At 57.1% G+C, this 12,023-nt stretch overlaps 1 protein-coding gene across 6 annotated transcripts; it reads left to right on the forward strand.

Annotated features, from left to right (window-relative positions):
* The first annotated feature begins 358 nt into the window (after positions 1–358).
* Positions 359–11,011, forward strand: ZNF362 (zinc finger protein 362). Of its 6 annotated transcripts, none has more exons than XM_059866399.1 (10): positions 359–427; positions 2,122–2,148; positions 2,259–2,343; positions 7,286–7,349; positions 7,483–7,729; positions 7,815–8,136; positions 8,235–8,459; positions 9,256–9,334; positions 9,409–9,567; positions 9,639–11,011. In XM_059866399.1, exons 1-10 carry the CDS (start codon positions 418–420, stop codon positions 9,753–9,755), a joined length of 1,335 nt encoding a protein of 444 aa, XP_059722382.1. In that variant the 5' UTR covers positions 359–417; the 3' UTR covers positions 9,756–11,011. The 6 variants fall into 6 exon arrangements, with proteins under 6 accessions (XP_059722382.1, XP_059722383.1, XP_059722384.1 ...); XM_059866401.1 differs by lacking the exon at positions 2,122–2,148 and adding an exon at positions 4,190–4,390 and having other exon boundaries at positions 371–427; XM_059866404.1 differs by having other exon boundaries at positions 403–427; positions 8,269–8,459.
* Positions 11,012–12,023: the final 1,012 nt, after the last annotated feature.

A 12,023-nucleotide genomic window follows, 5' to 3' on the forward strand; every position in this document is an offset into this window, starting at 1 on the left:
GTGGACACTGGGGCGTCCTCGCGGGCCTGAGGGAATCAGGGGCTGCGGAGCTCTGGGGAGCCCTGCCGGGGCTGCGGGGAGCTGCGGGGGCTCGGGCAGCGGACGAGGTCTGGGGAGCCAAGAGGGCTTGCGGGGCTGCGGACACCGGGGACGACACCGGGGACCGTTCCCGGGGCTGAGGGAACCGGGGCTGCGGAGCTTCGCGGAGCTCTCCTGGGGCTGCGGCGGTTTCGGGGGGCTGCGGGCCCCGGGGAGCCCTTTGGGCCGGGGTGCCCCAGCCAGCTCAGCCCAGCCCGTCCCTGGGCGGGCGGTGGCGGCGGCGGGGCCGGGCGGGCCGGAGGCGGGGGCGGCGGCGGGGGGGCGGCGCGGGGCTCCATCTTCCTCCGTGCGGCGGAGCCGGCGGGACGGCGGGGCACCATGGCTGTCGGTATAGGAAGTGTCTTTTTTTTTTTACCTCCCCCCCCCCCGCTTTATTTTTTTTTTTTTTATATCCCTCATCCCTCCCTTTCCACCCCCCGTTCCCTCTCCAAAACACCTCAAAACCCCCCGTAACCCCCCTCACCCCGGGGGCGAGCGGGAAAAGGGGGACCTTCACACACTCCCCCCTTCCCCCCCCGCCCCCGCGCTGCTTTTTATTCATTTTTCATCTAAATCAATATTTTAAAAAAATTTCCCTCCTTTTTTCCCCCTCACCCCCCCTTCCCCCTCCCCTCAGCCCTGCAGAACATGGCGTCCCCGTCCTAGCGTTTTAAAAATAAGCCGGGGCTGCCATTTTTGTTTGCCTTTTGTCTGCGAATTTTAATAAAAACGTCTGAGAATGTGGGAGAGGCGGCGGATGGAGGGGGGGTGGGGGGAGCACCCAGCCGGCCCACCCCCCCTTCCCCAAACCCCCCCTTCCACCCCCATCCCCCGGCCTTTTTGTCTGGCAAACCTCCCCCCCCCCCCCGCAAATCCCCTCCCAGGTTGAGGATTTCAACTTCACTTAACCAAACTTCGCCTTTTTCCACCTCTTTTTTTCATTATTATCATCATTATTCCACCAACCCCCCTCCAAGCAGGAAGAAGAAGGAAAAGAGAGAGAAAAAAAGGGGGAAAAGGGGGGGGGGGGGGACATCGAGGAAAATACCCATTTACCAGGATTTTCCCTTTTTCTTTCCCTCTGGATGGTCTAATGGAAAAGTTAATTGCAGCCGAACGTACCTATTTTTGTGGATGTTGCATGTTTTGGGGGGGGGGGGTTTGCTTTTTTAATGCATTCTTGGCTTTTTTTTTTTGACTTTTTTTGCTTACAGGAGGTGGCAGAAGCAGCGCAGGGGCTGAATATTATCATTACCATCATCATAATCACCATTATTATAATTTTCACCATTTTTATTCCTTTTCTCCTTCCTCTTTTCCTCCTTTTCTTCGCTGTTTTCTGCATTAACTGGTTTTGTCTAGAAAAGTGGTCTCGCTGGCTGGAAGGTCTAATGGAGGGGGGAGATATTTTTTTCATGGCGTTTTTGGCAGGAATGCGGCAGCTTTAGCGAGGGACCCAAATTTCTGTGGCTGTGTCCCAGAGGTCTGTCTGTCCCTCTCCAACATATATTTAGCCATATACTATTTATACATCCATAATCTCCCGGCCACGTCGGGGGGCCTGGGGGGGGAGCTTAGAGCCGGCATGGCCACAGTGATGGATTTGAACCTAGGAATGATGAATTTGATGATTTTGATTTCTTTTTCTCCCTTCAAGGTTGGAGGATACTCCTTGTTGGGTTATTTTCCCCCCCCAAGCCTGCGGTCCTTCGGATAGCAGCCGGGTTTTTTAACCTGGGGAGGATGGAGCAGGTGAAAGCGGCTTCGAGCCCGAGGCCTTTGAGATTATAAAGTGATATTTTAGCAGAGAGGTAAAAAAGTTTTTTAAGTCCCTCACGGCGTGCGATTTGCCGAGAGGCGGAGGGTCCAGGGCAAGGGGATGGATTTCACCCCCAGTTTTCCAGCCAGCTCCCCATCCCTCAGCTTTCCCAACAGCTCGGGGGTGAGCGGGGCTATAAAAAAAACCCACTATTTTTTATTTTTTTGTTTTGTTTTTATTTTCCTTTTTTTTTTTTTTTTTTGTTGTTTTCTCTCTATTTTCAGGCAAAACCCCACGTTCCCACGGGTCGGGTAGGTCGGAGCCGCTTCGCTTTTGTTCCTCCGCTGTGGGATCTCGCGCGCCGGGGGCTGGCGGGGGGTTCGGGGTGTGTGAAGTTGTCCTCCTCCTTGTCCCCCCGTAGAAAAACGCCCCACGTGCAGCACCCGGTCTCAGCTAGAGCTGGAGATGGACGCGGATAAGGGGAAGCAACGCCAGTACTCGCAGAGGTGGGCATGATGGCTGGATCAAGGGGATCATAGGGAGGAAAAAAAAAACCCTGCTTTTATACATTTACAGCTTAAAATAGCATCTAATGCAACGGTGTGCATGCATGTGATTATGTGTGTGCTTATGAAAATAATATATATATGCACATCAGAATCCAGGTATTATATGTGTATATATATATTTCTATATAAGCGGGGGCATGGTGTTTTTTTGGGGTATTTTGGGGGTGTGAGAGACTCCTTGCCTACCCCCTCTGCAGGGAGGGGACCCCACTCCCAGCGTATGTATGACCCCTTGATATTTCCCTTTTAAGTAATGTGCCTTTATATGCATAAAATAATAACGTTCACCCTCAACCCCCCCACCTTCTGCTTTTTCCCTTAAAAATGTGGATTTTTGGTCATTGGGCGCGATGTCAGGACAAGTGCATGTTGGATTCGGTGTTCTCACTCCCTCCTCAGGGTGATCCCCTGCCTGTGCCTCGGTTTCCCTGTGTGCTGTAACCCAGGAGTGAACCCCCCCCCCCCCCCTCCCTGTGCTGCTGGGGCTGGGCATTTGCCCCAGGCTGATTTGTGGTGCTGCCTTTGCCTTGCAGGGTGCCTGGCTGGTCTCTTTGGTGGGGGGGTGGGTGTATTTGAGGTCTGGGGGAGCAGGACCCCTCAGGCTGGGGAGTGGTGTGTTTTGTGGGGCATGTGTGCCCTGTGGCTGGTGTGTCACCTCATGGGCTCTGGGTCTCCCTGTGGACTGTCCCTGTGTCCCTTCTGCTGGGTCACTGGACCCAAACTGTGGATTTGGGGTCACACTGCCTTGGCCCCCATCTTTTGGGAGTGTTGCCACCCTGGTCCCCCCTCCTGCACCCCTGAGTTGGGCACCGTGTGGGGGTCTCCAGTGTGGCTTTGCCTCCCCTCCCGCTTGCCACTGGTGCTTGGTTCCTCACCCTGCCCTGTGCACCCCTTTTCCTGCACAGGGACCCTCAGTCCAGGCTGGGGGCTCATTTTGGGTTGGTTTTGCTGGAAATGCAGAAGGAGAAGCCCCAGCCCAGGGCCCTTCGGGGGGCGGAAGCCGGGGGCTTAATTGGTTCCATCTTGGGTGAATTCTTGTGGCGTGCAGGCCACCCCCTCCCCGAGCCACAGGGGGCTTGCCTGGCGTTCCCGCTTTGCAGCCGTGCCTGCCTTCTGCCCCTTCGCCTTGGGGTGAGTCCTTCCTGGATGAGGACAGTCTGGGCAGGAGGGATGTGCATTCCCTGAGGATGGTGCTAGATGCTGGTTCCTACCCTGGTGGCTTTGGGACGCAGGTTTTGTGGATGGTCACTTGCTTTCCCTCCAAAACTCCTCCTGCTCCAGGTGAACCCCAGGGAAACTTGTTCTTTAGAGGGAACAGGGGCCACGGCCTTGTGTTTTGGGGGGGAAACTGAGGCATGGTGGAAGGCAGAGCTGGGTTCCCCGGCCCAGGGACCATCCCTGGTCTGGGCTGTGTTGGGAAGGTCGTGCTGGGATTTCGGTGGGCACGCTCAGGGTACATCCATGCCCCGGCTCGGTTCTCCCCAGTGCGCCGTCTCTGGCCGCCGCCGGCTTTCCTGCACTCGCCGCTTGGCATGGGGGGTGGGACCTCTGCCCTGATGCTCTTGCTGGGATACTCGGGGACACCAAACTCGGTGTCTTGCTTGGTCGAGGACACGTGTAGCTACCAAGTGCTGCTCTGATCACCCCAAATCCCTCCCCTCTCCTCCCAGACCCCCCACTTTCAGGCTGTACCAGGTTGGTGGTCGCTCACCGGTCCCTGGGAGCTGCCCCTTTTCTCTCGGCGGTGGCGTGAAAAGAAATCTCTTGTTTCTTTTTATTTCAGCGAAGGCGAGACAGAGAGGGCTGCCAAGGTAGAGGCGTTCCCTAGAGAACTGTAGCTTGACTTAGCGGCAGTTGGGTAGGAAGTTGGAAGGCTCTAGTGAGCTCGTGCCCACCCGTGCCATCATCTACCTCCCATCAATCTGGAGCCTCAGCGACACGTCTCCCCAGGCAGCTGCGCCCACCTGGCTCCAGAGGCCACCCTGTGAGTACCAACCACCGCCGACCCCGACGGCCCCGGCACCGCCGCCCCCTCGCTGCCACCGCCCCTGCTCTCCCCTTGCCACCCCCAGCCCTGGCTTGCCGGCTTCTCCCGCTCTTCCCTCCCCGTGGGTGCGGAGGCCAGGAGGCTTTTGGTCTCTCTTTAGGGTGCTGCTGCTTCCCCCCTTGGCCCGGCTGAGCGGTGATGCCGGGTACTGTGCTGTTCTGGGGAATTTGGGTTTCAGCCCATGGTTTTGGGGCTCTGTGCATCTTCCTGCTTGCTCTTCCCACATCCCTCTCCTCTGGCTGGACTGCTTGGGGTCTCCACCATGCTTTGGGCACCCACCTTGTCCCTGGGGATAACCTTCGACAACCCCTCAGCAGCCAAATCTGGTGCCTGTGGAGGATGTCAGGGGCTCTTCCCACCATGGTTTGGACCACAGGACCCCACGCCACTGGAGATGTTACCCAACAGATGTTACCCCCTGCCCAGCCAAAAAACTGGGGGGGCACAGAGAGCCCTACCACCCCCCGTGCCCTGCAGAGCCGGGGGGAGACGTGCCGCAGCATTCCCTACCCTTCATAATTTCCATTTTAATGGATTTTCTTTTTTTTCCACCTTTGCTGCATGTCAGCTTCCATTTTTCATAGTTAGCTGAGAATAGAGAAAAAGGGAGTTTTTATATATATACTTTTTTTTCCATCTGCCTTCTTCCCCCTCCCACTCCGTTTCCCAGCCCCAGAGAAGGGGACGCCGCTCCCGACGAAACACTGCACAATTTGTAACATTAAATCGGGACAGGAACAGGAATTTTTATAATTATTTTGGCAACGCCGATCATTTCTTCCCTCTTGTTCATCCAGCTCTGAGTGTGGTGGTTTTGCAAATAATTTCTCATTTCTTTAGTAAGCCCTCCTCAGGTGGGGGTGGGGAAACACGTGATATTTGTGCTTTTCTCCCCAAAATACCCTTTGTGCCTTTCCAGCCCGCTCCAGCTTTGCAGGAAGGATCCTGGGACTGATGTAGGGCTTGGTGCTGTGTCCTGGTGATGGTTCGGGGGCCACGCTGGTGGCTTTGATCCCTCTGGGTGCTGCTGCCGGCTCCACTGGAGCCCGGCATGCTGTCGGGACAGGGAGAAGGATGGACAGATGGACGGATGGGAAGGACAGAGGTCACGGGGCACCTGCTGAGATGGGGGATCAGCTCCAAAAAACCCTTTTCTAATCATAGCTCCAGTTTCCTGTTTTCCCACGGCTGCTCTGGGGTGGGAGATTGGTGCCGGGGTGCTTGGTCAATGCCTAGGGGGCTCACAGCCCTCCTGCCGGAGCTCCTGCTCCCTGCCTGTCTCTATACAAGGGATTCCCTGCTGCCAGCTCTGCTTTTGTCCCTGGTTCCTGGTGTCCAGCCCCTCATGCTGGCACCTGCATCCCTCATCCCGTGCCCATCATCCCAAGAGATCTTACATATGTGTGTATATATACACACACACACACACGTAGCCAGTGGGTAAATGCATGCTGTGGGCGGCCTGTGGGTACATATATAATTACACAAAATAGCTGGCAGCGGCTGCGTCCGTGCATGGGAAGGTGCATTTAACATCCCCAGTGAATTCCTGTTCTGTGGCTCCCCCTGTGCCACTCCGGACCTGCTATCACTTCAAAACCCTAAAATTTGGTGCTTGAGCAGTGGGAGGTGACCTGGAATGGTTCAAGACTGGGAAGGGGAATTCCCAAAGTTGGTGCCTGGGTGGTGTCCTGGACACTCTGTGGTGTTGAGGTCTGCCGTGAGAAATTGCTCCCATTCCTTGATACCCTGGAACGCACCTCGTCCTGTGCCAGCCTGCTCTGTAGTGCAAGGGGCAGGTGGTTCCTTCCTCCCTGCCTTGGTTTCCTCCCAAAATGGGCATGGTCCATCCCGCAGCTACTTCAGGCTGGGGTAGCTGCTGGGATGCTACATTCTGGTGGGACCAGGGTTGCCTTTGTCTGGGTGCCACCCATCTGCCTATGGGGAGCTCAGAGTGTGTTTGAAACCTGGGGCAGCAAGTGTGAGGAGGAAGAGGGGGAAGGCCCATCATCCCCAAATCCTGCCACCCCCAAAGCTTCTGGGGATGCACTTTGCTGGAGGCATTGCTCTAGTTTCTCCTGGATTCCTTGCCATGGCCTGGTTTATTTTGGAGCCAGAGCTCCTGGGGGACCCCCTCCCATACATCCCATCAGGATCCTATAGTTGCTTACCCTCATGCCCCATAATGGGATTTGCTGGGGTGGTGATGCCTGGTGATGCTATGGACCGCTGTGCTGGTATCATCCTCCTGCTGCCTCCTTCCAGCTATTTCCCATTTCCCAAAGATGGATTTAGAATGAATTTTCCCAACACCTTCAAGTGTCTCCATAAATCCCAGCCCTGCTGGTTCCCGGTGTTCCTGTTGAGCTGCTCCTGGGTGTCACAGGCACTTCACTTGGCTTTGGAGGGGTATTTTAGGGGGATTCAGCTGGGATTGCTGTTGGGTTCAATGTGCTACTGTGCTCGCCCTCTCCCATGGCAGTGTCCAATCCACCTCTAATCCTTTCCTGGATGGGAAAAATACTTCCAGAGCTTGGGAGACTTGGGGCTTTCCCCCAAATTTCAGCTTCCTCCTTTTCCAAATAGTGTCCTAGTGCACTCTAGTGTTTTGTGGTCTTTGAGCAGGCAGGTGCTTGGTATCCCCAAGTTTTCACTGGGGAAGATGCTCAGGGGGTTCCCCAGTCCTGCCCCCCTCACCAGCTCCCTGCCTTTGCTCAGAGTATGGGTCTTGCTTCTTGGGGGGGTGATTGTTTTGGGGGGGTTCAAGATGGAAGGACGGGGGGGACCATGTGGCAACCAGCGATGTCCCATAACCGGCCCCTCTCTCCCCAGGATGGCGGAGCCTCGCTTCAACAACCCCTACTTCTGGCCACCCCCCCCCGCCATGCCCAGCCAGGTAGGACCCCTGCACCAGGATCTGGGGAGGAGGGAGGATGAATGGATGTGGAGAACACTGAGGGGGAGGCTGGGAGTCCCAGGGATCCCAGTTCCTCTGCCCTCACCCACCCATCTGCCTTCTCCCCCCTCAGCTGGACAACCTGGTCCTGATCAACAAAATCAAGGAGCAGTTGATGGCGGAGAAGATCCGCCCCCCACACCTGCCTCCCACCTCGGTGGCCTCGCAGCAGCCCCTCCTGGTGCCCCCCTCGCCCGCTGAGAGCAGCCAGTCCATCATGTCCCTGCCAAAGCTGCAGCAGGTGCCGGGGCTGCACCCCCAGGCCGTGCCCCAGCCTGACGTGGCCCTGCACGCCCGGCCGGCCACCAGCACCGTCACAGGTACTGCCACTAGTCCTGCCACTCTGGGGGGCAGATGGGGATGTGGGTCCCCTCAGAACTAATGCTCTGTCCCGTTGCCCACCAGGGTTGGGGCTGGCATCCCGTGCACCGGCCGTCAGCACCTCGGAATCCAGCCCGGGAACAGGGACCACCACCCCCTCGACGCCCACCTCCACCAGTCAGAGCCGCCTCATCGCCTCCTCGCCCACCCTAATCTCAGGAATCACCAGCCCCCCACTCCTTGACTCCATCAAGACAATCCAGGGCCACGGCTTGCTGGGAGCGCCCAAGGCTGAGCGGGGCCGGAAGAAGATCAAGGCGGAAAACCCCTCGGGACCGCCGGTGCTGGTGGTGCCCTACCCCATCCTGGCCTCAGGGGAGACGGCCAAAGAGGGGAAGACGTACAGGTAGGCACACCCCCGCCCGCTGTGGGGGCCGGGGGCGATGGCGGGGAGCCCCCCCACCCCAGCCCGGTCCCTGCGGGGTTCTCCCCCACACCCTCCAGGTGTAAGGTCTGCCCCTTGACGTTCTTCACCAAGTCGGAGATGCAGATCCACTCCAAGTCGCACACAGAGGCCAAGCCCCACAAGTGCCCCCACTGCTCCAAGTCCTTCGCCAATGCCTCCTACCTGGCCCAGCACCTGCGCATCCACCTGGGCGTCAAACCCTACCACTGCTCCTACTGTGAGAAGTCCTTCCGCCAGCTCTCCCACCTCCAGCAGCACACCCGGTGAGGGCCCCACCGAGGGGCTGGGGACACTTGTTCCTGCTGGCCAGGGAGGGGCACCCCACACCCACCAGTCTTTCCTGACATCTTTTATGGCCCTGCTCTGCTTGTTGGTCCTGCTGCCATCATCTCCTTCATCATCAGCCCCCATCATCTCCAGCACCTTCATTGTCTCCACCACACTCGTCACTACGGCTATGCTCATTGATTCCCCCCCACACTATCTGTCCCCATTGCCTTTATCCCCACCACACTCATCATTTTCAGCACTTCCATGGGTTCCTCCATGCTCATCATCTTCTCTGCCTTCATCATCCCCACCATGCCAGTCTGACACCACAGCTTTCATTATCCCCACTGTGCTCAACATCACCACCATCTTCCTAGTCTCCGGTACCTCCATTGTCTCCGCTATCTTCTTTCTGACCACATTCACCATCGCCACCGTGCTCATCATCTTCATTACCTTTATTGCCCACACCATGCTCAGCCATCTCCACTGTGCTTTTTCCCACCAGTTTTCTTCATCCCCACCACACCCCCGTGCACCCACCACCTTCAGCTGACCCCACCATGTCATCTGTCCGTGCATGCCAGTCCATCTCCTCCACACTCAGTTTCCAGCACTTCCATCCTCTCCCAATCCCCATCTTTCAGCCTCATGTACCCCCATCTTCTCCCCTGTCACCTCCTGGGGCGCGGATGTCGCTGTGTGACTCCAGTGTGACCCTGTGGATGGGACTGGCACTGTCCCTGGTGGTGGAAGGGGAGGTGACAGTGACAATGTGTGTGTCCCCAGAATCCACACCGGCGACAGACCCTACAAGTGCCCGCACCCCGGCTGCGAGAAGGCCTTCACCCAGCTCTCCAACCTCCAGGTCAGTGTGGGGGGACCTGGGGCAGGGGGCACGGGGTCACCGTGGTCCCCCCCTGACTCCCTGTGTCCCCTCAGTCCCACCAGCGCCAGCACAACAAGGACAAGCCCTACAAGTGCCCCAACTGCTACCGGGCGTACACGGACTCGGCCTCGCTGCAGATCCACCTGTCTGCACACGCCATCAAGCACGCCAAGGCCTATTGCTGCAGCATGTGCGGCCGTGCCTACACCTCGGTGAGCACGGGGGATGCCCCAGGGGCTGCCCGCAGCCCCCAGCCCCCCGCTCACCCCTGTGCCCCCCACAGGAGACCTATCTGATGAAGCACATGTCCAAACACACGGTGGTGGAGCACCTGGTCAGCCAGCACTCGCCGCAGCGGACGGAGTCACCCGGCATTCCCGTACGGATCTCCCTCATCTAAGCGGGGAGGGGACAGGACCCCCCCAGCATGAGGAGGAGGAAGAGGAGAAGGAGAAGGAGGAGGAGGAGGAGGAGGAGGAGGAGGAGACCCCCAGCGCCGCGGGCCGCGCCCGGGCCGTGCTCCTGCCCGGCTCCCGCAGGTTTGGTGACATCCAAAGACGGTTTCAGAGCACTTTGAATCTCTGCGGTTTGGTTTTCTTTGGGGGGGCAGTGGGGTTGGGGGTGTCCCCCCTGCCAGGCCCCACCCCCCATTTTTGGATACAAATATATATATATATATATTTATTGGCCAAGAACTTGGTGCTGCTAAAAAGACCAGAAATTCACCCCAAAAACGAACCGTGGATGGAGCAAAAAGCAGCTGGGGGGGGGGGGAAGTCCCACCACCCCCCACCCCCCCACAGACTCTGGGCCCAAGCGCCTCCATTTGGGGTTGATTTTTAACCATTTTGGGGGTTTTTTGTGTTCTTTTGGGGTCCCTTTCGAGGGCGAAGCCGCGGGCAGAGCTGTTCCCCTGGTGACAGCCCCCCCATTCCGCAACCCCAGTTTTGGGGGGTTCGGGGGTCCCCCTGCTTTGCCTTGTGCCTGCCTGTACATACCCCCTGTATAGAGCCGGGGGGCACTCCCCCCAAACTCATCTATATTCTGTACTTTTTGGTTCATTTTGGATATTAACTGTGTTATTTTTTATACACTTTTTAAGCCTTAACTCAGCGTTTCTTTGGGGTTTTTTGTTGTTTTTTTTTCAGGGTGTTTTATTTACCTTTTATTAATTTTTAACCCCTCTGTTATTTTTTACCCCCCCTATTATTTTTACCCCCTGTCCCCTTATTTTTTACCCCCCATTATTTCTCCCCTCAATGTTGTACGATATCAATATTGTAACCTTTTTTGTCAGCATGTTAATACTGTGTAAATATGCCTCTTATACACTTAGCCCCCCCCTTTTTTCTCCCCTTCCCCCAAATTTTGGGGCTTTTTTATTTTCCTCGCTGCCCAGCCAGGCCAGGCCTCCCTAGAGCTAGTTGGTACCTTATTAAAAAAGGGAAAAAAAAAAAAAAAAGAAAAAAGAGGAGAAAATGGACAAAAAGTTGCCCCTGTCCCTGTTGTTGCCACCCCCCATCCTGCATTGTGGTTCCTGGAGAAGCTGGGCGGGCCACGGCCTCACAGTGTGGAAAAGGAATGAAACCCCCCAGCCCAGCCCCTTTCCAAAAAAAGAGAATAAAAGAGAACAAAAAAAAAAAAAAAAAAAAAGAACCAGAACAGGAATTAATGAAATTGGGGGGTTATGTTTGGGGGGGAGGGGAAAGATGGGGGAGGGGACTCCCCTGTGGGGACATCTGTGGACACAGGGGGGGCCTGCTCCCTGTGGGGCTGCAGGAGGGGAGGGTGAAGCTGTGGGTCATCCTCAGCAGGGCTGTTGTCCCCAGAGTTTCCCCAGAGAGAGGGGGGACACAGTGCTCCTGGTCCTGCTGGGGGTGTGGGTGACCCACTGCTGGGGACACCAGCTCTGGGGACAGTCCACTCTGGCCTGGAACACCTCACCTTGGCCACGGACTCTGGTGAGACCTCAGTGTGGCCACCTGGGGACCCTCCAGTAACCTGTCAGCACCTCCAGAGACACCTCATCGTGGCCACAGCTCTGGGGTCATGACAGAGTAGCCACCAGCCTCAGGGACATGTCACAGTGGGTACCATCTCCATGGTCACCAACTCCAAGGATATGTCACCACTGAGGCCACCGGCTCTGGGGACACCTCACCACTGTGCTTACCAGCTTTTGGGACACACGACTATCAACATCAGTGCTTGGGGACACTGCAGCACAGCCGTTGTCACAGCCACCAGCTCTGGGGACACCTCACTACAGACGCTACATCCAGGGACCCCTCTCCAGGCCCATCAGCTCCAGGGATGTGTCACTGCCCTGGGACATCTCCAGGGACATGCCACCACCTCCCCTCCTGTGCCCCTCCCCACCTCACCGACCTCGGGACCTGTGTCCCCCTAAGCACTGGGACTTGGGGGTCACCTGGAGGTGTGGAGGGTGCCACTGTCACCACGGGCTCCTGGGAGGGGAACATCGCCCCCACCTCCCAACTGGGGGCAGCAGGGAACCCCAGGCCACACAACATCAACCCTGTCCCCACTGCCCCCAGGAAGTCCCACCACCCACGGTGGCACTTGGAGACACCCCTGAGTTCCTGCCTTAGCTTACATGAGAAGAAATTTGGAGATGGGAAGTGAAGAAAACTGGGGGAGTCCCAGG

Source organism: Haemorhous mexicanus, chromosome 23 (genome assembly GCF_027477595.1).
Source record: "Haemorhous mexicanus isolate bHaeMex1 chromosome 23, bHaeMex1.pri, whole genome shotgun sequence".
Classification (NCBI taxonomy): domain Eukaryota; kingdom Metazoa; phylum Chordata; class Aves; order Passeriformes; family Fringillidae; genus Haemorhous; species Haemorhous mexicanus.